The sequence below is a fragment of the Chiloscyllium punctatum genome, chromosome 19, assembly GCF_047496795.1.
Source record: "Chiloscyllium punctatum isolate Juve2018m chromosome 19, sChiPun1.3, whole genome shotgun sequence".
NCBI lineage: Eukaryota > Metazoa > Chordata > Chondrichthyes > Orectolobiformes > Hemiscylliidae > Chiloscyllium > Chiloscyllium punctatum.
In genome coordinates, this window is record NC_092757.1 from 83,062,196 (window position 1) to 83,090,018 (window position 27,823).

General features: G+C 37.9%; 1 protein-coding gene across 2 annotated transcripts in view; it reads right to left on the reverse strand.

Annotated features, from left to right (window-relative positions):
• Nucleotides 1-27,823, reverse strand: part of LOC140491543 (serine/threonine-protein kinase NLK-like) — a 189,567-nt gene that overhangs the window by 49,895 nt on the left and 111,849 nt on the right. For both annotated transcript variants that reach the window (XM_072589871.1, XM_072589870.1), the window contains exons 3-5: nt 21,870-21,925; nt 10,864-10,970; nt 2,620-2,705 (exon numbers count right to left, since the gene is read on the reverse strand). In XM_072589871.1, the coding sequence (XP_072445972.1) occupies nt 2,620-2,705; nt 10,864-10,970; nt 21,870-21,925 (249 nt within the window). The remainder of the gene's footprint in view (nt 1-2,619; nt 2,706-10,863; nt 10,971-21,869; nt 21,926-27,823) is intronic.

Sequence of the window (27,823 nt, forward strand, 5' to 3'; positions counted from 1 at the left end):
TGCTCACAAGTCTGTTACATGGCACTATAAATGTCTTTTGAAAGTCCCTGTACTTCACCTCAACAGCATTCTCTCATCAACCCTTAATTCAACCAACCCTCCCAGCAAGTTAGTCAAAGAGTATTTCTCTTTTGTCCATACTGGCTGTTCCTAACCAACCCACATTTTTCCAAGTGACTTAATTCAATCCTGAATAAACTTCTCTAGAAACTCTCCCACCACTGAAGTTAGACTGACTGACCTGTAAGTACTGGGGTCATTCTTTCAAGCATCTTTTGAAAGAGGGCAGAAATTTTGCAAGTCTCCAGTTCTTTAGCATCTTTCCCAAATCTAGAGAAGACAAAGGTAATGGCCAATGCCTCCACAAATTCCATTCTCACTTCTTTTGAGATCCTTGGATGCACAGAAACAGACCCTTTGGTCCACGCCGACCAGATATCCTAATCTGTCCAAGTCCCATGTGCTAGCACTTGGCCCACTCTAAACCCTTGCTATTCAAATACCCATCCAAATTATTTTTATACGTTGTAATTGTACATGCCTCCACCAGTTACTATGGCAGCTTCTCATGGTGCTGGTGCCTTGCCAATTTCCAATACAGCTTATGCAATACCACCACTGCATAAATTTTGAACCCTTCTTATGACTGCAAACTGTTCTTGCCAAGATGACAAAAGTATTAATTGAGTAATTGAACATCTCAGCCAAACAGCCTGTTTCCATAATTAAATCCTTTATTTTGGTATCTAATCAGCCGATTTCCTTTTTATACTCTTATTACATAGCACCCACAGAAGACTCTAGATATTTTTTGTTGGCTGCCAGTTTTTTCCTCAATCCTTATTTCTCATTTGTTTTTTGACCACTTCTGAACTTTGGCATTCAGCTTTGTTTTCAATTGGATTTTCTAGCTGATTCCCATCAAAAACAATTTCTATACTTTTCATCCAGAGTCTCTGGATTTATTTGCCATCTTCTCCTTTTTGAGGACATACCTTAACTGTGTCAAAACAATTCTTTTTTTTGAAGGTAGTCCATTGTTCAGCTACAGTTTTAGCTGCCAATCTTTAGCTCAATTTGTTCAGTCCAGCTCTGTACTTGCCCGATTGAAGCTGGATCTCTCCCAGTTGACTACTCTTACTCTAGATTGCCCACTATCCTTTGACAGTCATCCTAAACCTCATGATATATGATCATAACGTCTCCTAGTTGCTCCTCCAATGACAATCTATCTTCTTGGTATATCACATTTCCTAGAACCAGGTCCAACAGTGCATCTTTTTGATTTCTCCACAGAAACTACCAGAATTGCTCAGTTTCTCCAGCATTCATATTTCCAGTACCAGCAGTGTTTTGCCTTTATTCAAGTGTCTCCTTTCTTGTTGGACTCGGCATATTCTGTAGAAAATTCCCCTGAACTCAATTTAGAATACTTCTCTCCTTTACTGTATCACTATCACAGTATTTCTGGGAAGTAAAATCCAATAGAACTAATCAAGAATTTACACTGAATTTCCATGCAGTTTTGCTTCTCTACATCTTTTTATTTAGTTTATGTAGAACTGACAACTTAAATAGTCAATTAATCCGTTATTGAGGCAATGTATTTAACAAAACAGGTTCAGAGTTGAGGCTTTGATCAATGTTGTAGATGCTAGATTCCTCGTGTTTGGAATCTACACTGCCACATGTCGACGTGCTGCTAGGATAGTACTTGAAGTTGAGCTCCAGTTAATGCAAGTGTAATTTATAGCAGGAAAGCATATAACAGTCAGCTCATCACCCATTTTTATCTCTAAATTGGAGAACATTGACAAAATAAACTTTAAAAGGCATCCGTATCACAGCTTTTTTTCCTCCATTGGAAAACAGGTATCCTTTCCAATTTTGTCTCCTTCCCTAGGCATGGTACTAATCACCCTCAAGAATAAAAAAATGATCATTATTCACTCCAGTCTTGGCGTGCCTTGTGAGATATTAGCATAGATCGATTACTGAGCAGTCGCAACAAGGCAGTACCAATGTTGACCTCCCTACCTGAAGAGGCCAAGATCAACTGAAGTAGGTTCATAGAGCAAGAAAGGCTAATTTAAGGCCTAAAGCTGGATCATCTTGGTTCCACTCAATCCATTGATCAATGTGGGGACTTGTGCCAAGAGATTTTCCAAGTCAAGCTAACAATTATTTTTGGCCAATTTAAGAGTTTGTAATTGAAATAAATGCCTTTGAGACTAAGGTCTTAATTTGTACATTACTACCAAATGAATTGTGAAGTTGTGTACTGATCCACAAAATCTGGGATAATTAAAAAGCAACATTCGTTTGTAAATCAAAAATATTGCAATAAGTGATATTTACAGTGATGTCTTACAGTAATCTTAAATTATTTGGTTTGCTTTATGTATTAACCATGCTGTAATATCGTTCCAGTATGTTGTGCCTTACTTGATTTTACTGAAAGTTGCATCAGTAATTCTATACTAAGCAGCAATATTTGGGCATACAGAAAGGAATATACTTCACCCTATAAATGAAATCAAACACTTACTTTAATTAGCTCATTAGCTCTTACTGGTGCACAATTTTAGTTAATACTGTAGTAATGTAGATAAAACTAACCTTAAGGACACAGTTGCTGTTCACAAGCAGGTTCCCTGGTTTGATATCTCTGTGTAAAATGCCAGCTGAATGCAGATACTTCAGCCCTAAGATTAAAAGTAATTAAATATTTAAAACTATACAAATATTTAAAATTAAACATTTGTCAAACTATATTCACCTAAAAAAAATCTCTAGTGGTCTTGAGGTCACAAAAACCACTACAGTATATTCCTTTCTTTCACTGGGCATAAAAAATTGCAAGTGTTTTGAAAAGAAAGGTTAGCATTTCAAGTGTATCCTGAGATATGATCTGCTTCTTATTCTTTCAGTTACCTGTGCCCTCCTGTGATTTTCCACTATTATGTTTCATTTCAGATGACTTTGGTTCTTTTTTAATTCACAACTTGGTCTTGAAATGTGATACTATCACATTCACATTACAATTTTATTCTCTTAGTTAGTACTTTTCCTTATTTTGCAGTTACACCCAAGTACTTCACTGGTTGCCCATTCACTGATTTGAACTGACAGCGCTGAGCACATACTAAAATTCTCTTTCTTGACAGACTCAACAGGAGATGGGCACATGCTTCACAAGCTTCTTCTATGATAGGGTTTCCTGAGTGAGGAGGGACAGAGGGCCCAATAGCCAAGATGACAAGTACAGCACAAGAGTTTGGGACGGGGGTGGGGGTGGGGTCTCAACAATTAGGACACAGGCCCTCTGTCTCCTTCTCTGTTCCTGGCTCCTGATCTCTCCTTCCCTGGGCCACATCCACCCTCACCATTTGTATGTGCACATGCGACTTTAAAGCCATGCATCACTGGGGTTAGTTAATGCAGCCTTCGACCAACAAGTGCAAAATCTAGGTTGACATTCCAGTACTTGTCAAAGGCAAGTCTTTCAAATGAAATGTTAAATGGAGGCTCTATCCACCAGCTTGGGATAGAAAAGATACCTTGGAACAACTTTGAAGGGGACCAGGGATTTATCCCTAGTCTCTTGGCCAACAATTATCCCATAAGCACTTTTTCTGATGTTGATTATCTGGTCTTTAGCACAATGCTGTTCAGAGTGATGTGTGGTGTACATGTGGACCACTTCTTTCTAACTATTACATCACTGACTACACTTCAAAAATATTTCATTGGCTGCAAAGTGCCAATGGGATATCCTCAGATCATACTACATAAATGCAACATTTTGTTTCAAAGTGATAAAGTACATTGATTAATGTTAGTTTTTACATTTTAAGGCAGGAGACCAGTTCTAGATTGTGAAGCTGTTCAATATGCAGCCTGAGGGCAATCATGTGGTATTAGAAGACTACATTAATTGTTGCTGAAAAATCTAAGATTTTTCTTTAATATGAACTTCAGTATTTTGATGCAACATGGCAAGACACAGTAGATTTAATTTAAACCTAGATAGATCATGGACAATACTTGACCATAAACACCAGCTTGTCCTTACATTCGAGGTATTATTCTTTCACCATACTAAATTTAGCCACCTACAACTTGCAACTTACCCCTTACCCAATGCTGCTGCAATCCAAGTTCAAGCCATCATATCATTCTTCTTGGCTCTCACCAAACTTCAGCTTTTAACAAGGCCGAAAAGTGTGGTGCTGGAAAAGCACAAGTCAGGCAGCATCAGAGAAGCCGGGGAGTCGACATCAGGAACGATGAAAGGCTCATGTCCAAAATGTCAACTCGCCTGCTCCTTGGAAGCTGCCTGAGCTGGTATGCTTTTCCAGCTCCACACTTTTCAACATGTACAGTCCTCACTTACTCCTTCAGCTCTTAAGTTCAACTCATCCATAACCCATAGCTTAGCTTTGAAGCCACATCAGCATTACCCTATATTTTTTAACCTCTATTATCTCAAAGGACACCAGTGACTCAATCTATACATTTTCATCCTTCCTTTCAAATCTCTATCAATTTGTTTTACTGTGGCAATCACCTAGCATCCGAAAATGCATTTTGGCTAAAGGAATACATTTATTTTTATTTAAATTATGTAATAAAATGGAATTTCTCAAGGTTCCTGAAGGGGGCATTGTTAAATGAAGAATGACACCAAGCCACAAAAGGATACATTAGGTCAGATGACAAAAAGTCTGGTCAAAGAGGCAGTTACTAAGTGGCTTCTTAAAAGGAGTAAAGCAAGGTACAGTGGTACAGTTTTTTCAAGGGGCTGATTTATGGTCGAGGTGCTGCCGATTAGATCTATTGAGCAAGTGTGGGGGATAGTCTCAGGGGAAAAATAGCAGCAGCAGTCAGGGTTTTGGCATCATGACTGGTTATGTTGTAAAACAGGGTACGGCAAAGTCCAAGCGAGCAATTGTGCTAGGGGACTCTAGTCAGGGGCACAGGCAGGAATTTCTGCGGCCGCGAGCGAGATTCAAGGACAGTGTGTTACCTTCCTGGTGCCAGCATCAAAGATATCTTGGAATAATTGCAGCAAATTCTCAAAGAGCTGCGCGAGCAACCGGATGTCATTGCACACATTGGTACCAATAACATAGGTAGAAAATAGGATGAGGTCCTGCACTAAATATAGGGAGTTAGGCAGGAGGTTAAAAAGCAGGACCTATAGGGTAGTATATCCTTGGATTACTTCTGATGCCATGTGCTAGAGAGTAGGAACAGGAGGATAGGGCAAATGAATGCATGGCTGAGAAGTTGAAGGGATTCAGATGATTTTTGGATCACTGGGATCTCTTCTGGGGTACAGGTGAGATATGAGTGTGGTGCTGGAAAAACACAGCAGGCCAGACAGCATCCGAGAAACAGGAGAATCGACATTGAGTATAAGCCAGTCATCAGGAAATGATGAGTCAGCCCTTCCTGATGAAGGGCTTATGCCCGAAACTTAGATTGGCCTGCTCCGCAGATGCTCCATGATCTGCTGTGCTTTTCCAGCACCCCTTTACTTGACTGATCTCCACCATCTATAGTCCTCACTTTCTCCAGGGTTGGAGGTTACTTGTGTAAAAGGGATGGGTTGCAACCAAACTGGAGGGAAATTAATATCCTGACAGGGAGATTTGTTAGGGCTACTTGGAAAGGTTTAAATAATCTTGGGGGGACCCTAGGCAGTAGCAAGGCAAGAGAGAAGGTTGAGGCTGGTACAGAAGTTAAAGCGAGCAAGTTGAATAGACAAGGCAGACAAGAGCACAGCAGGTAACAAGGGAAGACGAAAAACTTAGTTAGTTTAATAAGTTTGTGGATGACACCAAAATTAGTGGTATCTAATGAAGGTTAACTAGAACTACAAATGGGATTTTGATCAACTGGGCCAGTGGGCTGAGGAATATCAAGTGGAATTTAATTCAGATAAATGCAAGGTGTTGCATTTTGGTAAGACAAAACAAGGCAGAACTTAGCGTTAATGGTAAGGCCCTGGGGGAGTGTTGTTGAACACAAACCTCTAGTGGTGCAGATACACTGTTCCTTGAAAGTAGTGCCACAGGTAAACAAGGGTGGTGTAGGTGGAGCTTGGCACGTTTGCCAAATTGTTCAGTGTTCAGTACACAAGTTGGGACCAAAGTAGAAATTGCAGGAAAAACTCAGCAGATCTGGCAACATCTGTGGAGAGAAAGCAGAGTGAACATTACATGTCCAGTGACTCCTCTTCAGAAGAGGAATATGGACATGTTACAGCTGTATAAAATATTGATAAGGCCATATTTGGAGTTATAAGTAGAGGTTGGGGCACAGGAGGCTGAGGGGTGAACTTAGAGAGGCTTAAGTCTTTTCCTCAGGACAGGAAGCCCAAAACTCGAGGCAAAAGGTTTAAGGTGAGGGGGAGCAAGATTTAGAAGTGATCCAAGGGGCAACTTTTTCAGAGAGGGTGGTGTATATATGGACCAAGCTGCCAGAGGAAGTGGTAGAGGTGGGTACAATTAGAATATCTAAAAGACATTTGGACAGGGACACGGTAAGGAAAGGTTTGGAGAGATATCAAACAGGACTAGTTCAGTTTAGGAAACTTGGTGGCATGGATGAATTGGGTCAAAGTGCTGTACGACTCAAACTCTAACATTTTGGCTCTGTTCAAACAACACAAGGTCAGCAAGTTTATGGAGATTAGAATAAGAGATGCTTGCTAAATGTTCAAATAATCAAGTCTGGAATAACAACTTAATGAACAAGAGCTTCAGCAGCATCAGCTAAAACAGGTTAAGCAACACTATGGAGGGGAAAATCAGATAGCTTGTGATGGTGCAAAAGATCAGAATCTCATCTAGGATTCAAATGTGGCACCAATGCTACAAACAAAGAGGCTTAATCTACATTTGTCTCCCTTACAACGGAGTCAGTATCTAAGAAATGGGAGGTTGGGATGAGGCCTGAAAATGCCTTCAGTCTTTCAATACATAACTGAATAGCCAACCAATACTGGATGTCAGATAAGCAAACTGATAACAGTCCAATTAGAAAGAGTGATAGTGAGGTAGAGTCAAGTGTCATCAATATACATGTGAAAACTAATCCTTGTCTTTGGCTTATGTCACTGAGGGACAGCACGCATAAAAAGGGGGCCAGGGAGAGATATTTGGGGGAATATCAGAGATAGCAGTATGGGAACTAGAAGAGAACCTATTGCAAGCAATTCTCTCCTTATGATTAGAAAACAGAACAGAACATGAGCACAGTCCCACCCACATGCATGCCAAAGGTGGAAGTGGAAGAGGGTAGTCTAATCATATTACAGAGGAGGAAGTGCTGGATGTCTTGAAATGGGTAAAGGTGGATAAGTCCCCAGGACCTGATCAGGTGTACCTTAGAACTCTGCCAGAAGCTAAGGAAGTCATTGCTGGGCCACTTGCTGAGATATTTGTATCATCGATAGTCACAGGTGACGTACCAGAAGACTAACGTGGTGCCACTGTTTAAGGGTGGTAAGGACAAGCCAGGGAACTATAGACCAGTAAGCCTGACGTCAGTGGTGGGCAGGTTGTTGGAGGGAATCCTGAGGGACAAGATGTACATGTATTTGGAAAGACAACAACTGATTAGGGATGATCAACATGACTGTGCGTGGGAAATCATGTCTCACAAACTTGATTGAGTTTTTTGAGAAAGTAACAAAGAGGACTGATGAGGACAGTGGTAGATGTGGTCTATATGGACTTCAGTAAGGCGTTCGACAAGGTTCCCCATGGGGACTGATTAGCAAGGTTAGATCTCATTGATACAGGGAGAACTAGCCATTTGGATACAGAACTGGCTCAAAGGTAGAAGACACAGGGTGGTGGTGGAGGGTTGTTTTTCAGACTGGAGGCCTGTGACCAGTGGAGTGCCACAAGGATCTGTGCTGGGTCCTCTAATTTTTGTCATTTACATAAATGATTTGGAAACAAGCAGAAGAGGTACAGTTAGTAAGCTTGCAGATGACACCAAAATTAGAGATGTAGTGGACAGTGAAGAAGAATACCTCAGATTACAACAGGATCTTGACCAGATGGGCCAATGGGCTGAGAAGTGGCAGATGGAGTTCAATTCAGATAAATGCAAGGTGCTGCATTTTGGGAAAGCAAATCTTAGCAGGACTTATACACTTAATGGCAAGGTCCTAGGGTGTGTTGCTGAACAAAGATACCTTGGAGTGCAGGTTCATAGCTCCTTGAAAGTGGAGTTGCAGGTAGATAGGATAGTGAAGGCAGCATTTGGTATGATTTCCTTTGTTGATCAGAGTATTGAGTACAGAAGTTGGGAGGTCATGTTGCGGCTGTACGGAACACTGGTTAGACCACTGCTGGAATATTGCATGCAATTCTGGTCTCCTTCCTATTGGAACGATGTTGTGAAACTTGAAAAGGTTCAGAAAAGATTTACAAAGATGTTGCCAGGGTTGGGGGATTTGAGCTATAGGGAGAGGCTGAACAGGCTAGGGCTCTTTTTCCTGGAGGCTGAGGGGTGACCTTATAGAGGCTTACAAAATTATTAGATTAGATTAGATTACTTACAGTGTGGAAACAGGCCCTTCGGCCCAACAAGTCCACACCGCCCCGCCGAAGCGTAACCCACCCATACCCCTACATCTACATTTTACCCCTTACCTAACACTATGGGCAATTTAGCATGGCCAATTCACCTGGCCTGCACATCTTTGGACTGTGGGAGGAAACCGGAGCACCCGGAGGAAACCCACGCAGACACGGGGAGAACGTGCAAACTCCACACAGTCAGTCGCCTGAGGCGGGAATTGAACCCGGGTCTCAGGCGCTGTGAGGCAGCAGTGCTAACCACTGTGCCACCGTGCCCCCATTATGAGGGGCAGGGAGTCCAGAACTAGAGGGCATAGGTTTAGGGTGAGGGGGGGAAAAGATATATAAAAAAAAAGAGACCTACAGGGCAACATTTTCACACAGAGGGTGATATGTGTATGGAATGAGCTGCCAGAGGAAGTGGCGGAGGCTGGTACAATTGCAACATTTAAGAGGCATTTGGATGGGTATATGAATAGGAAGGGTTTGGAGGGATATGGGCCAGGTGGGACTAGATTGAGTTGGGATATCTGATCTGCATGGACTGTTTGGGTCTGTTTCTATGCTGTACATCTCTATGACTATGACTCTAGGACTCTAAGTGTCAAGGCCTTCATACTGGCCAAAGAGGACAGCAGAGCAATATTATCTTTGTTACAGTTGCATAGGATGTTACTTGTCAGAGTTGTTTCAGTGCCTTGGCAGGGCAGAAACCCGACTGGAGGGATTCAGAGTTTCAAGAAAAGTGGGATTAGATTTGGGAAATGACCTATGGAGAGTCATTTCCCAAATCTAAACTATAAACAGTATTTTAGAATAAGAGCTCCCCATTTCCAGTCTTTCCAACCTTCAAAAGGTCCCTTAAAGCCTTACTTCAACTGCAATCCCTCACATCAACTTGCATTTTTTTCTTTCCTACTTTGTTTAGAATTTTTTTCTCTTTAACAGAAAGCTGCAATGTCTTCCTGCTCAAGGTGTCTTAGACTACTAGTTACAGCTTTGCCAAAAAGGCTGAAATGACCAGCATGTGCTGCTTTTGGCTGGAAAAACTAACAACTGATCTCAGATGTGATTATCATGAATGATTTTAGCACGTGTAAGAATCCAGTAGTGGAAACATATAACAGTTCCAACACTACACATATATGCACTTATGCAAGTTACTCCTACATACAATTACTCCAACATAAAGAATTCAGTCTTCAAATATGTACCATATACACAAGGAGAGGTGCCCTGGACCTCATTCTCTAAACAGAATTATATTAAAGGGAGAAACCAGATAGTAATTTATTTTTTCACTCCCTAACTCTCTATTTGGATTTCTTGGATTGCATTCCTCCACCAGACAAGTATCATCTTTGGTCTTTGTCAACATTACTAAAGTATGTCAATAAGATGGCATAGTAACGCTTCACCACAAAATAACATATAGCATATGTCCTGCATATAGAAACATGTCCTGCACCATAACAGTTGAGATGTGCACTGCACCATTATGGATTTTCCAATTTTCTCCAATGGTATTATTCTAGTGATTTTCCATTTATTCCAGCACTGGAAATACTAAAAGTTAAATCTATTTATATACTGCATCCAACAACCCCACAATGTCCTCAAATGCTTCCATTAAATGTGACAATATTTTGAATACAATGTATGATTACACAGCAGTGAATTTGTACACAGCAAGATACCACAAAGCAATATAGATGAACAGATAATATTAGTGATATCAGCTAATGAATAAAAAAATGGGCCACACCACCAGGCAGAACTTAGCAGGTTTTGAGAAGATTTGTAGCTCAGATTGAGGTTCTGGATGTAGGTTTGCTTGCCGCGGTGGAAGGTTCATTTTCAGAGTTTCGTCACCATATTAGGTAACATCTTCAGTCAGCCTCCAGACGAAACCTTTGTCCGGAGGCTGACTGAAGATGCTACCTAGTATGGTGGCGAAACGTCTGAAAATGAACTTTCCAGCTCAGCGAGCAAACCTATATCCAGAACCAGACAGAAATCCCCAAAGAACCGAAAGAATACCTCATCTAAAAAGACGAACAGTGCAGTACTCCCTTGGCTCGGAACTGGAATATCCGCCTAGATTGTGCTGAAGTGCTGGTTTAGGTCTTGAAGTCCAAACCTTTGGAATCAGGTAGGAAGGTCAACACTTCCACATGGGTTACTACATACGTAATATTAAGATTTACAATGAGAATAAATTCTGATACAAGTTTTATGTGGTACTGAATGTTTTACCCACCTCTCAAAATCTGGTACAGGAAAACTTTGACATGATCTGAACTCAATGGTTGTGGAGACACGATGATCTTGTGAAGGTCACTTTGCATTAGCTCTGTGACAACATAGCTGAGGAAGGGGAAAGAAAGTCAAGGAGAAAACACTAGTTGCAGAAATCAATCCCATTGTAGCTGCAATTCGAGTACTTTAGTTACTGTTACTAGAGATCAAAGTTTAGCAGACCAAGTTGGAATAAAGACAGCACTTTTGACATCAGAATATTACAATGCGCTTTACAGCAATAAATACAATATGAAGCACAAGATGTTACAATAGTCTGTTTTCAGTTTAATTCTGACTTACAGAATAGTTAATATTGATAAATATTTACATCAAAATATATACTTTTAAATCCTCAGAGGTTTTAATCTTATGAAACCAGGCTAATAAGTGGGAAAACTTCCTTTAGTTATACCAGCAATATCACGGATTATTCATTTTGCTTAACTGCAGCATGGGTTTGGGTTTAATAATTTTCTAACAATTCTCCAAAAAGACAATTTAGATAAAATCTCTAATTTTATTGTATTTTAATACAACATTTTGGAAAAAAACTGCCAGTTCTTAAAAGGTTCAATAGTTAAATGCACACCCGATGTTCCAATCAGCTTAGAGGTTCCAAGTATGATTCTCCATCTCTGGCCAGTTCTTTCAGCCAAGTTAATTAAAATAAACAAACTGGGGATTCTTATGGGAAGGTGTGCATGTGGATGTCAGCTGAAATGGAAATGAGTTTGCCGTCTTTTATGGTCGATAACTTTAACATGCATTTTTAGGTTGGCATAAAGGGTAAATGGAAAGCCATTAAAAATTATATTCGCACATGAAGTCCTAAACTCAAAGAAAACTAACATACGTCATATCCCAAGGAAACCAGGATTTATAAAACAAATTAAAATCATTTATTATTTGGAGAATCTTCAATGGAATCCAGATTTAATTAGAATCCTTTGATTCGAAAAATATAACAGAAACGTCAGCACATTGCCAAACTTTCGTGCTTATAGAAATACTTTTATTTGCAAATAGTCATTTGCAGAAAAAAAAAATCAACTATCAGCAGAAAACTGCATTTTAAAGCAGCTCTGTAGAATTCAAAAGGTGACATTACTCAACAGGTTTAAATACTGATCGAAGCAAAAATATTTATCCGTGAAGATAGGAGATCCACCAGTTTTTAATTATTTTTGTTTTAAATGGACAGCTGCTGAGAAAAAGGGAAATGCTTTTGAAACAAGTGATCATATAAATTAGCTAGTGTGTGACATATGTCAATTTGAAACAAGCTCATATGCAATGAGTCAATGTCTAAGTGAGGAATGTGAAAATTCTGTTTAAAGACTCAACTTCAGGCTAAAAGAAAAACAAGTCACAAATAACTCAAAATATAAATTATTTCACAGAACTGGTAGTACAAGGAGGCAGCCATTTGCCCAAAGTTACATTTAAATTGCATAAAAGGCCCTTTTACATGTGTATTTATCACAACATCCAAAATGAAGCCTCATTATAGACAGTATTTTATATGCCAACTTCAAAACAGAGGCCATTTGTTTTTACTTCATAATTGAAGTAACTGGCAGAACAGTAAATCTCAATGCTGCTGTAGAGTTGGTTATTTGCTAATCTGATTTTAACTTAGTTTAAAAACAAGTTGTTATAAAACACGACAAAAACACAATAGTGAAAAATTGTAATACCAACTATTAGTTCTGTAGCTTCTGATGTTCATAAGTCACCTTTATAATTCTGGATAATCTGATTTTGCCAATGCTACTGGACCGTTTTTTTTTGCAACAAATGGTCTTCCAAACCAAGCTCACCATGACATGATTTTTTTTATGGCTCAGTAACTAAAATAGTAAGCAGCCATGGCTAACGCTTGCTGTCAAAGCTAGTTGTTCGGAGGGATATTCTTTTTCCAGTTCACAGCTCCATGAGGTTATCCACACAGCCCCTCATATGCATTATCACAGAATAAAGTTTACCTTTCACGCTGCTGTACATTCCAAATGCATAAATTACAAGGCAAACTCACAAGCATTGCAGCCCAGTTGAACAAGTTCCCAAATTGATCTGTGAACTTAGCATGTCTGCTCATAATTGTTACAATCATACCCAGGTAGAAAACTTTGCAACATGTACTGAATTTAGCAAGTCACATTTTTGAAAGTTATACATTGGAATAATTTCAACATGTTCAAATCTTAAGCCATTCATCTAGCAATTTTTAAAAAGCATGAAATGAGAATCTCAAACAACTGTTAAATTTTCTTTGCCACAGATTCAAAGTTTTAAAAATTTCTATTCTTAGCATATAATATCATTGATCCTCCAACTAACTGTCATGACAATACTTAAATTAAGGCTGAAAGACACTTGCACTACCCATGATGTCATGATGAAACCGCGACACACTAACAAACTCTTGACATGAGATTCAAGGTGCCTACTTAGGCCGCTGGATAATTTAATGGAAGTCTGAAGGTTGGGATAAGAGCCAGGGTTGGCTTGTGCTTCCAACTTCGTGCTTGAATTCACTAGCCATAAACCTTCTATAATGAGACTGGCTAGACCGGACGTTGGTTTTCAACATTTTGAACAGATCTTCTTTCTTTGTATTGCAGATTAATGCACTCGCATTTCAAACGCATTTAAAAGCCTCAAAACTGCACTACTTTAGGGTAAAATTTAATTTAAACGAATAAATACATAGTAATATTTAATAGATTTCTTTGGTAATCTTTAAACACTGTTCAAGTACTCCTTTAACCTGTGAGCAAAGGAACCTTAGCTTAAAATTTTCAAAAAGGGGCAGTTATTGTCAGTAAAACTTTCCATCAGATTGTGTATTTTGAAAAAGTTCACTTCAAACTAGTAAAAATAATTGCATTTACCTAAAAAGAGTCAGGCTTTTTCTTGGTGGTTTAATAACTAATGTCTCAGTTTTTGACACAACTATACAGGTACAATCCATTTTCAATGCAACATTAAATTGGCTGTTAGGGTAATTCGTGTCTCAAAAGTTTGAACACCACAAAACTCCCTGCTTCATGCCGTTCATCTGTAGTACACAATGCATTCATCATCAACAAGATGCTGCCGTCAAGCCAAAATGAGTTTGAGTCCATCACACAAATAAGTATTGTACAGTATATGAATTTCATGCCAATAAGTTGCCAGGTATGCATCATGTACCAAAGATTACTGTATTGCATCCAACAGCACATTTCTTCAGTGCTTTGCAAAAAGGTAGTGACAATATGCAATCTGCCCATGCTTGCAATACTCTGTTTCCAACGCTAGACGGGATTCCCAAGTGGACACGGTTTGCTGGATAATTCAGACTGTGCAAAGAATAAGCTGACAACAAATTTAGGTTTGTTAGTTGGGTATACAACTTGGTGCAACTGTGTATATTGGAAGCTACATGTTTTTATACACCAATTTGCAGACAGCAAGAACAGAGTCACATACTGCATCTGTGGAACACAAGATAGTGATAGCCATCAATTCTCAAGGCAATGCTTTTGCCAGAGTCAACTTGCTTGGTTGAAAATTTAAACAAAGCCTGGCAGTAAACGATCAAACTGGTGCACACTTTCTCTGGCAAGACCTCTACCAAAGTTCATTTAGGAACCAAAATATCCTAATGAGTCCAGGATGAAAAGCTACAAAATTGTAATCATTGTCTTTAGATTCTGTCGATCTCTCAAAGACTGCCCCAGGAACAGGTGTGGAGCTGATATTAATGAACTTAAACAGTTGCAGTGACACTTGCTAAGCACCGTGAATTAATGTCCACATACTCCATTATGTTTATTTATGCTCCTCTCTGCTTTAGTTAGTTATTAATCCAAGATAATATTTGTACACTGAGAAAATGAGGACTGCAGATTGGAGTAGATAGAGGCGCTGCTGGAAAAATAAGGTCAGGCAGCATCCAAGGAGGAGAAATCGATATTTTAGGCATAAGCCCCATTCATCAGGAATGAGACTTGTTGGCCAGGCCAGTGGGGTTGCTGGGAATGCAATAGTTAGATTTGTACACATTTGATTTCAAAAAGAATTTGCGAAAGTCTAACACTCAGCTTCTAGGGCCTTCATGCCTACTTTATTCAAGACAGTTTTGAGTTTATAGTTCAAACCGTCTTTTAAATAGATACACAAATGCCAACAACTAGGCTATTAGTGCCTCTAGGTGTCAATATTTATTTGAACAGTTGTGTATCAAAGATACTAGTTTTTTTAGATTAGATTCTCTACAGAGTGGAAACAGGTCATTTGGCCCAACAAGCTTACACTGACCCTCTGAAGAGTAACCCATCCATTTCCCTCTGACTAATGCACCTAACACTGTGGGCAATTTAGCATGGCCAATTCACCTGACCTGTACATCTTTGGACTGTGGGAGGAAACCAGAGCATCCCGAGGAAACCCATGTAGACACGGGGAAAATGTGCAAACTCCACACAGTCACCAGAGATGGGAATTGAACCAGACTCCCTGGCGCTGTGAGGCAGCAGTGCTAACCACTGAACCAAGTATGACATCCATTTGTACACAAATTCTCCTTCTACAATACAATGCATTTTAACTTGCATTTGATTTGTCCTCAGCTGTGCAACAATTCAACTGTATTAACATAGTACAATACAAAATTAGTGTATGCAATTTTAGTTGTGAAGTAAATTAGTTTAATATAGCTTACTTTTGAAGACATTCAACTATTGCAAATTGCAAAAACAAGGGACCTCAAAAACTCCATGCAAAACACCAACTGATATTATCCCACAATGCATTTTAGAAATAGGGCGCTAACAAAAAAAACTACCGCAACATGTGCGTACTTTTTGCTTGCCATCAGCTGTTGATAAATTCAGGCTCCTTGGACTACAGTCTCTTTCCCATTGCCAAGGATGAGAAAACAGACGAGCCATGTCATAATGATCTATATCTGCCAAGTCTTGGAGCAGGTTGCCTAATTACCTGTAGCACTGTAAAGGGGGAGTAGAGGGAAGAGAGAAGAGAGAATAAAAGCTAGCAAGCAGAAAGTTCCAACATATTAAAATGCATTTAAAAACTTGCAAAAAAAAAAAAGGAATAAAGATCACTGCTTCAAACATTCAAGTTACAAATTTTCTACTTTAACATCAAAAGTTCACTTGATCTATTGTATTCCAGTGTCAAGTTCAAGTGTCTGGATATAGCTGTTTATTTTGGTCAATTTCTGAATCGTATTAACAATCTCATTCAAGTTAATACCTCGAACAACTAAGAGAAAAGTGTTTCCCACCCCCCAAAATTACAATCTGTGCACAACGGTTTACCTTCAACAATGAAATGTTAGCAGGCATTGGGTCCTTTATTCCTGATGAAGGGCTTTTGCCTGAAACACCGATTTTGCTGCTCCTCGGATGCTGCCTGACCTGCTGTGCTTTTCCAGCACCACTCTAATCTAGACATTGTGTTTTTGTTGTACTAATTTATCCACACTTCCTACTAGACACTTTTAGACACTCCCCTCAATTTCCAGTAATCTAGTTTGGTATCTACCAAACAATACTACTATTCTCTGGGCCATGTGCTTTCCCTATTAAGCAATCTTTCAATATCTAGTCATCAATATTAAGCACAAACTATTAAGCAATTTGAGATGATGTCTTGTACTTTAAAATCTAGTACACCATTCTGTCAATACAATACAATCTGGAAATGGGCTCGATTTCTTCCAATGGTTGAAACAGAAAATTTAACTGCCACTTTTTTTTGCTGCGATTAGACTCAAAATGAATGTTTCAGAGATAGCACTTGACAGAGCTAAAATTCTTAAGTATTGGCCAACTAATTTGGAACCTAATTTAAAGTAGCAAATAGCTGAATGTCAGACTGCAAGTATACATCAACAATAGTGTTTGAATTGCTGATGTGAAAACTGGGAGGTCAGTGGTCACAAACATTCAAATCACATGCAAATATGAATGCATATAGAGCCACTTAAAGGGTTGAAACATTAGAAGCAACAATTGCTATTCACTGAAAAATTCACCTTGGTAATGGCAAATTGCTCGCACCAACAGTAAGTATCTACTGCCTAACGTATGGCCTCAGGCACAACAAATCATTAGGTCTTTGGACAAGTTGGGCCGAAGGGTCTGTTCCCGTACTATACAAGTCTATGACTCTTAAGTGCCATAAATACCTTGAGACCTCTGGTCGCTAAAATCGCAAGTATTTACTTTCAAAAACATCGTGTAGTTGTGTGAAGTTACAGTACCATTATTTTTTGCTAGAATACATTATAAAAATCACAGTAAAAGAGATTCAACACATTGGTGCCCATGTCTGCATACTGGCAGTGTTATAGAGTCATACAAGATGGAAACAGATCCTTCATGTCTAATCAGTCCATGCTGACCATATGCCCCACCTACCCCTACCTGCACTTAGACCAAATCCCTTCAAAAACTTCATTCATGTACTTACCCAAATGTCTTTTAAACATTGCAACTGTACCCTCATCCACCACTGCCCCAGACGTTCATCTCACCCACGAACTACTTTTTAAATACTGCCCGTCTTTTTTAAATCTTTCTCCTCTAACCTTAAAAACATCCCCCAGTCTTGAAAGATTTCATATTAAGACATCTTGACTTTAAGAACACACTAAAAGCACAATTAACTGAAAACCATCTTTGAGTTGACTTTTTCTTACTTTTACTTTCCTTTTTCAGTTTATTCTGCTTAACACTGTATTTTACATTCTGTTCTATTACCCTAATGTACTTATATTATGATTTGCCTGGATTGCATACAAAACAATACTTTTAACTATCTCAGTCCATATGACAAAAAGATCAAATCAGCTTGGGAATTTTTAATCACAGAATTGACTTTGAAATTCTACCAGGAAATGCTCTTTCTCAAATTCTTCCTCTAGTGCAAGTTAGGCAAATCTTCCTTGTTTCAACTCACTAAATTGGTATTTTCAATCCAAGTATGAGCTTCCAATTGGATTACTGCATGGTTAACCTGTGTCTTGTGCTGCTCCTTTCTCAGATCCTGGGTGATTAACCTTGTTCGAGCTTTCTTTGACACTTCTCTTCTCAAAACAGACATGAATCATCTTATGTACAGGCAGCATTACTGATTTGTACTCAAGATCCAACTTTCTTTTTAAAAAATGAACACAAAGCACAAGTGTTTACAATGTGATAATACCATCATTTTTGAGGGCCTTCAGAAACTCAGTTTATCCACTGTTAGTGCCAGGAGAGGAAGCAAGGAGTATTTTACACCAGCTAACCTAATATTCTTTGCTAGTAAACTGCTTAGGGCAATAATTAAGGATTGCTACCTGAACATCTTGAAAATATTTCGATCAGAGGATGGTGGATTTGTAAAAAGTTAGTCAAGCCTGACTGAATTTTATGATTAAAATAGCAGACAAGGAAATGTAGTGTGTGGATGCTATTTACATGGTCTTTAAGGCAGCACTTAAAGTCCCCCATGAAAGCTAAAGTTAAAGCTGTTGAAAGTGAAGGTAAAGAGAGATCATGGATTAGAGGTTACTGTTGGTATCCCTTCAGAATGTGTTTAGGCTTCAATTGTTCAAAAGCATTTATTAACGTTAGGGCAAAAACAAAACGCCCAAAATTCCAAGTTCACCTGTGACAGAAAAATATAGGAATCACTAAATAGTTCATCATGCCAAACATTGTTGAATGTTTTGCTGAAGATCATACTACTCTGCCTTCAATCATCTTTTGTCACTTCTTCAAAAACCTCAAGTTACTGAGACATCATTTCTCAAACAAAACCATCAACTTAAACACACACTCTCCCCCCACTACTGGCAAACAATGGCAACAAATACCCCATTTCACAACAGCAAATTACCAAGGCAAATGCACCAGCACCTACAAAAACCATGACCTTTGCCAAGGATAAAAGAATCAGATACAAGGGAAGTCAATGCATATACCATTCTGACTTGAAAATACATTGTTGCTCTTCCTTGTCCATGGGGTTAAAAATATGGCACTGCCGTCAACAGGACATGGAGTATACCAACACCAAATGGACTGCAGTGATTTTGCACGGTGCATGAAGGGCAATTGAGGATGGGCAACAAACATTGGCCTTCCCGTGATTCATATTTCATTAAAAAATAAAAAGGATGGAAGTAAAGGGCACAGCATTCAAGTGAATGGCATATATGCTCTCCTACTACTACACAAATAAGCATGCTTTCAGCCCTCCTCTTCAAACTCTGAGCTCAGTACACAAGACTCTAGACCACAACAGTCTCTGCTGTTTTCCCCCACTGGTAAGCTTTACATCCTGTAATTTCTAACAATCCTCCAGTTACATTTGCCATCCCTTGTATCATACCCCAACATTTCTCTTCTCACACAATTGCATTAACACTGCCAATTTAAGCTCCCACCTTTCCTCAGTGCTTACTTCCTCTCCACATTCCATTCTTCCTGGTTCCCAACAAAACTTTCATTATTTTCTATTCTTCTAAATAGCCCAAATAATGTTGACAACCCATCAGCAATTCAGCAAACCAAGTTATATTTTAAAATGCAATCCATAAGTACATTTTATGAATCAATCGTAACAGGTATAATACCAGTTATTCACACAGGCACAGCATGTGATGAATGTTTTCAAATGTTAAAAAGTGTCAAATGTTGATAAACCACACAAAAACAAATTGGAGTAACTCCAGTCTGGCAGCATCTGTGGGGAGTTGTCGTCATCTTTGACCCCAGTGACTTCCTCAAAACTGGCTCTGGTTCCAGAAGGTATAAGCTTCAGATAGTGCTTTACATTGTGTCAGTTCACATAATATTGGAGTTTCCAGGAAACAGCCACCTTAAGCATCTAAGTATTTCAGTCTTTCCTCTTCATTTAAGACTAGATTGAATAGGTAGGTGAAAGAAGAGGATAAAAATAATGAGAACTGTGTAAATATGACTAGGCTGTTTTTCTCAGAAGTAGTGCAATACTGCTGAGTGGCTAAATTGTGTTAATAGCTGCATTTTTATATGGGAAGCCCTCTGTTTCCAACTTCAGTTCTTCACTTCCAAATCTCAAAGTTTGTTTACAACAAATATTACATTGAAACAACTGAATACAAGACTAATTTGCCACAGTCATCATTTGAATGCACTCAGCCTTGATGTCTTTTGTGCCACACGAAGGGAGTGAAAATAGTTGCAATATACAGCGTTTTGGGATTTTGATAACAAACAAGCTCATTGTGATTTTAATTTGGAGGTGCCAGTGCTGGACTGGGGTGGACAAAGTTAAAAATCACAACAACAGGTTACAGTCCAACAGGTTTATTTGGAAGCACTGGCTTTTGAAGCGCTGCTTCTTCTTCAGGTGGTTGTGGAGCAGAATCATACAACAGAATTTATAGCAACAGGATTGCAGTGTCATGGAATGTAATATTAAATTAATTTAGCTCGAGTCTTTCATCTTTTAGAATGATCATGTTAGTTTCGGTTCCTTCATATGTAAATCCCAGATTTACATATGTACAGCACTTCAAAAGCTAGTGCTTCCAAATAAACCTGTTGGACTATAACCTGTTGTTGTGTGATTTTTAACATCTTGATTTTGATGGTCAAGTGTCAATTGTACCAGCAAAATAGTCAGCGTGGAACACCTTCACTAGTGACATTTTGTTCAGACAATGCATAGTATAAAAGTGTCCTTCATACTGAATGATTCCAGATTCATAAGAAATTTAAATTCTCTGCTTGGCCAACAGCATAGTGATAACTTGTGGAACACTAATGACATTTTACAGATTTTTTTAAAAACCAGCCATTTCTGAAACAGGTTTGTCTTGAATCCAGGCCTTCTGGCCTACAGAAAGGGATACTACCACTGTCACATGAGCCCTAACAATTTGTGTAATTGTTTATTTTACATTTTGATTAAACTTTCTGCTGTTTACTTTGGTCCTACACAGATTGCACTACAAAATGAGCAACTATCTTCTTTAAAAAGTACTGAAGTATTTGATTTTATTTTCAGTAGTCAGAGGGTGGAATGGGGAGGGAACCAAAACATTCTTCACAATTATAAACCGCATGATTGCCACACAGACATGGTATGTGTTGGCTATATTTAAAACAAAGTAATTAATTATTAAAAATAGTTACATCATACCTCCATTTTAAAAGGAATAATGCATGCTGTAATCTCACTGATCATATACTCTGGCATCTTAAACTGCCATCTCTATTTTGCAGCTGAGTTTTACATTTCACAATTCTCAAAGTTCATTTTTTATAACTTTCCACAATTCCTTCTCATAGGGAATGATCTCAACTTTAAACAATGATGATTATATACTTCTACTCTGGCATTTAAGTGGTAAAATCATTGGAATGTTACAACATCATACAAAAATCAATATCAGAAGACTTGCCTATGATAATCAGAAGATTAGTACACATTAAGAGGTTAGGTGGGCTTGTTAAGCTCCAGATAATATACTTTAAGTACCCATATCCAGGGAGAAATTCTCTTTCTGGAGTTGAACATTTTGAACTCATTTGTTTTGTAACCAAAACTTTTCTAAATTGGATAAGATGTTAAAGGTTAAAAAATATACCAGATACACTGCCCCACCAAAACATATTAGGTTACCTGCCTCTGCATAAAGTATTAAATCACAATCCAAGGTGTTCACAAATGTGATTAAACAGCACAAGTGGAAATTATTAGTTTATCAAGTCTTTTGGCTTCTTCCCACTGCTGGTATTAATTATGAAACAATATAGTCATCAGCAAGTGATCAGAAAAAATATTTTGCATTATGGCACTCAAATAGAAAACTTCAGTTTTCAAGAAATGTTTTCCAACAAAATTCTAGCTATATTTAAGACAACTATCTAAAAAACTTACAGCAATTTAACATATTAAATTTGACTGGTAGGATACATTTCTTCAAAATAGTCAATGTGTGGAGGTTGGAGTATATCAAGCGCAGAAAGCACCTGAAACAAAACAGAAAATGAAATTAGTGTTCATTAAGCGAACAATAGCAAAAATCTAAAGGTATGAAGTGGTTCTGCTCTTCTGATTGCAAAATCTGGACCATTAATCATGAAAGATTAAAGATGAATTACAATTTATTTTAGTCCTAGACAGGCTAAAAGGACTCCGGTTCAATCCCTAGTTTTTCAGAAGCACTCATCTAGAGAAGAAATTAATTTTAATTCTTTGATTCAATTTATCAAGCGAAAGCAATTGCTACCAGATCAGTGCTAACATATTAGCTGTGCCCTCCTTTGTATTTGGAAGGTGCGTTTAGGATAATAGCTTTTTTGTGCAGAATTGTCTGTAATTTTGAAAAAGTTTTATTGTTAACTTATGTCTGCTGCCTATGCCAATTTACATAGCTATGTCAAAGAAATTCATGTTTGAGTTGTGGCCTTTTTTAATCAAGACTTGATATTGATGAATTCTGCTTCTGTGCAAGTCCAAATACTTTTGATACTGTTACTACATGACAGCCCCCACTATTAAATGAATTGAGAGAATAGTTTTTAAAAGGCTTCTTTTTCAAATGGTAGCCCCAAAAATCAGAAAGTAGGCTGAGAAAATCTCAAGAAAAATATTCTAACACCAGTTTTCATAGGTAGTAGCTACCCTCCAGTATTTTGTGAATTAGCAATTTTTGTCAAAACATTTTTCATAGCAGATAAAGCACAGACTTACAGGGGCACCACAATTGGACCTGGTGTTGTGCTTGCTTCATACTACACATCGGACTTCAGTTTTCTTTTGTGATGCATGTTTAACATAGGACAAATGAACCAATTGTGATGGCAACTATAATTAATAAAGTACACACTTTTTTTGGTCTTTATTTTAATATTTTGCAAACTGACTATATTTGGGAACCTGAAGGTTTCTCAACAAGTGAATAAAAATAAAAAGATAAATGGTCTCTTAGATGCTGAAATTATAGGTGGTAAAAATTTGGTAGATCCAATTATAAACAAACAGTTAGGCAGGGCAGATGCTAAGTCATGCCAAAAGAGCTTACAAAACTCAAGCTTCACTTTTAAAATCTGGCAAGCTTAAATTAGAACAAGATGGTTACATTCAAATAAATCATGGCATAACAGCATAATAATATGATAGTAATGACCTCTGGACTGATCACAACAGGGAGAGGAAAGCACTCTGCTCATCAATGTTGGTGTGCAACAATCATTTCTGCAAAAATCTAAATTTGCATCCCATACCAAGGCAGCACATAAATACCAAATATTTCAATCATTCAAGTGTCAGGTTGTGATTACAATAGTACATGTTTTTTTCCCCCACTATTAATCAAAACTGTCAGAATCAAAGTTAGGTACTTTTTTAAAACCCATTTTCAAATTGGATCCAAAAGGAAACTTGTTACCTTCACTGCACTATTTGAAAGTACCAAAATTAGAAGTTTCATATTGTCCTTGCAGTTCTTGGTTTGGCTTGATTCAGTCCAAGATTAGAGATTTTTTTTTAAGTACTTCGCTACAGAAGAAATTAGGGAACCTTAAATTGTTGCTATCAGACATCAGTGTATATGACATTTTTCAATAGCTTGAATACCCTAAAAAAATTCTTACTTGGCTAATCAATATTGAGGTAAATTGAGAGTTAGGACTTTATAACAGTTGCTTTATATCAATCTAGTGCTATAGAGATTCAGAACAAAACTAAAACTGCAAATAAACTATCAAGACTAAATTATTTTTCAGAATATTGGAGCACAACGATCAATTCTAGATCTATGTCACAGCTGTTTCAGACATCCGCTTTAGGTGGTGTTCTATGACTTGCTTTCAGGTGCCATCAGTACTGTTGAAAATAAAATATTTAAAAGCATCTAAAAACTGAATTCACAAATCAGAGAATTACTTTTAGCGATATTGAAAGCCTTTATGTATATAACTTCAGTCATTTCAATGTTTTGAAAACAGCTTTAACGAAAGGCAATGGCTGTTAACTCTCACATTCAAGCTTAAAACTTGTGCCGTTGACTATTACAGTTAATGACAACTGAGGTTTTAGTAATGCAAGATTAACCGGTTACATTCTTGAACTAAAGATCTCTAGGCTATGAATCTGCAACTGCTACAGCTACAATTATTCTATTAATAACCAGCTATTTACAATCTACATGAACGATTTGGATACAGGGATAGAAGGCTATACAGCCAAATTTGCAGATAACAAAAATAGGCAGGACAGTAAATTGCATTGAGGAAATAAGAACCTTACATACGGATATGAAAAGTTAGGACAGTGGGCCAAAATGTGGCAGATGCAGAGGTTACTGTAGATAAATGTAAAGCCATGCATTTCAGTTGGAAAGACTGGAAAGGCAACCTATTATCTAAATGGGGAGACATGGTATAGAGGAACATGGGTATCCTCATTCACGAGTCACAGAAAACAACATGCAGGTACAACATATCATAAAGAAAGTGAATGGAATGTTGGCTTTTATAACTAAAGGGATAGAATATAAAAAAGGTAAGGAAGTATTGTTACAACAATATCGTGGTATATCGTGCGCAGCTTTGGCCCCCTTATTTGAGGAAAGATAGTGTGCATTGGAGGCATGTTCTCTCGATTGATCCCAGAGATGAGGGATTTGTCGTAAGAAGAGATATTGAATAATTTAGGCCTACACTCTCTGGAATTTAGAAAAATGAGGGAGGTCAAATTGAGGTATTCAAGATAAAAAAGGTACAGATAAAATAGACATGGAGCGAATGCCTCCTCTTGTGGAGCACTCTAGCATAAGAGGTCATCATCTTAGGATGAGCGATAGTAAAATTTAAAGCAGCGTTGAGAAACTACTTCTCCCAAAGGGTTGTGAATCTGTGGAATTTGCTACCCCAAAGTGCAGTGGACGCTGGGAGAGAGAGTAAATTTAAGAGTTAGATAGATTTTTAATTGGTTGACGGGCTATGGGGAGAAGGCAGGAGAATGGAGGTGAGGAGCATATCAACCATGATCAAATGGCAGAGCAGACTCAATGGACCGAATGGCCTAACTCTGCTCCTATATCTTATGAACCTATGAACTGCCCAACTTCTAAGTGCTCTTTGCATCTTAAAATCTGTTCACCAATAAAAAAGGTGTACAATGACATCGATGAAAGGTTTATAAAATTTGGATACATTTCAACAATTCAGATTTATAATTTATCAAATATTTATACAATTTTTATATCGGTTAGGATTGGAAACTCTTTTAAAAAAAAAAGTTTGGATGCATTTCACTTTCAGAACACTTTCCCATGCAATTCACAAACACAATCACAACAAATACTTGCTCCCTATGCTGAAACTGATTAACTAATACAGACATTGGCCTGGATTTTGTAATGACAAATAGGAATTATCAGTGCTTGCTGTCTACAGTAAGGCACAACAGCTTTTGACAAACGTAGTTAATAAATCAAGAAGAGGCCATGAGACATGCCTCATTCCTCCAGAAGCTTTGCGATAATACACTCTGGTTAAGACATACAATACTGGATTAGTGGTGCTGGAAGAGCACAGCAGTTCAGGCAGCATCCAAAGAGCAGCGAAATCGACGTTTCGAGCAAAAGCCCTTCATCAGGAATAATACCTTAAGACATACAATGTCAAAATACGAACGGACAAAACAGCAGGTCTTACATGATTGATACCATAAACTTTCCAGATATATTTAAAGATTATCCATTCCAGTGAAAATAATTTGTAAGTCTTAAAAACTATTGTTGATCAACCTCTCCACCAGTGAAAATTTATTTATGAATTTGGAATGGCAGCCCTCCAGCTTTCAATTATTGAAGATTTTAGAAAATGCAGCAAAATATGTACAAAGTGTATCTATACAAATACGTATTTTTAAAATTCTTTGGGATTTTGTTTTAAAATAGAGGCAAATGGATTCTAGTAAAGGGTTTTGAGAATCAAAGTCATTTGGACTGATTTACATTTCTAAAGGTGCAATAGAATTACAGTCAAAGCCTGGAAGTATCTGTGTAGTGTTAAGTGGATGAAATGTTTAGACCATTGAGATTTAAAAAAAAACACTAAAACAATTAATTCAGTTTTGACTTCAGAATAGAAGGTTCAAAGCTTTACTCAAAAGAACTCAGTTCAGTTCTGAATTTGGACTAGTTTCTCCAAGAAGGAAAACAGAGGATCTTTCCAGTTCAGTTCAGGGAAGCCAATCACTTCAGCATAAATGATTTATAAACCGTAAAGCTTCAAAGCCAGGAGTTTGAACAGATATCAGTTGAAATCTTTCTGTTCAGAAAAGTTCATGTTAACAGATTCAAAGGAATTATTTTTGAAAAATCTGAACAGCTACAAGAGAGAGAAACTGGAAAATGTCAGTGAAGTTGGGACTGATGTTTCTCAGTCTCTGAAATGGACAATATTTGGAAACAAGTGGAAATCTTGTCTATGTTTGTGTTAAGATTTAACTATCTTCTTACATAAAGCTTTGTCTTGTTGTCAAAGGATAACTTTCAGTGAGTAACAAACTATAGAAATATAGGATCGATCAAGTCAGGTTTCATTCTGAGATATCACTTGTCATTAATTGGGATCATAATGTTTTTAAAATTAAAAAAAACATATTTGCACTTCACTTTCCATACCATCTTTGTTTCTACTTTGCACATGACCCGACATTGAATTAACTACTTCAACTTACGCACCCTGGCTTAGATTCTTAGTATCGGTAAAGATCCTTAATTCTAACTGGCTGAGGAGATAGTGATTTAAGCTGTTCAGAAGGATTAAGGTTTCCTTTAGCGGACACTGCACTGCTTTGGGTGTTTAATCTATACAAACCCAGAGCAAAAGCCCAAAGAAAGTCTAAGACAGCGTAACAGTGTAAATGGGGTTACTCTTCTCACAGTAAAGTCTGGGCCATGAAAGGTTAAAGTCAAATTACAATGTACTTTAGAACTAGACAGGCTACAGCAGGCATCTAGAGTGAAGAAATTAATCTGAACCAAATAATTAAACCAGTCAAAGGAAGGTAACAACTACCAAGTTGGGTGATTTGGGTTCAGGTACATGCAATAGAAATACATTAGTTGTGGCCTCCTTTGTCTATGCAAGGTGTGTTTAGGATGATTGTTTTTTGTGCAGAATTGGTTCTGTAATTTTGAAAGAATTCTGTTGTTAACATATGCCCATTGTCTATGACAATTTTATTGAAAAAAAAGGTGTTGTGCCTTTGAATTTAATCAAGAATTGATAATGGAAGACTGATAAATTCTGCTTCTGCGCAAGTCAAAATATTGATGAAATTGTTACTACATGGCAGTCTCGCATATTAAATGAGTTCAAGAATATGAAAAAGGAGCTGTTAAAAGCCAAAAGATCCACCCCAAGAATCTCAGAAGTCCTTAAAAGATGCTGACCTCACTTTCTATACGTATTAGCAGTCCTCCAGCACTTTAACTGGTAGCTTTCATCAAAAGACTTGTCATAACAGGCAAAGTATTGACCTACAGTTGAGCCCAGTGTTGTGCACATTCAGCAAAGGTTGAACAGACCAGTTGTGATAGCAACAGAAATTGATAAAGATCATTTTTGGTCATAATTTATTACTTATAGTGAATAGATTATGTATTTGTGGTATTGAAGGCATCTCAACAATCAAGGATGGGGGTAATTTGAGGGGAAATGATAGAAATAGGAGTAAGCCACTCAGTCCCCCGAGCCTGTTCCACCAATGATGTGGAAAGGCTGGCGTTGGACTAGGGTGGATAAAACCACAAGTCACATGACACTAGGTTTAGTCAAATAGGTTTATTTGAGATCACAAGCTTTCAAAACGCTGCTTCGCCTGACTTTACCTGGTGTCATGACACCAAT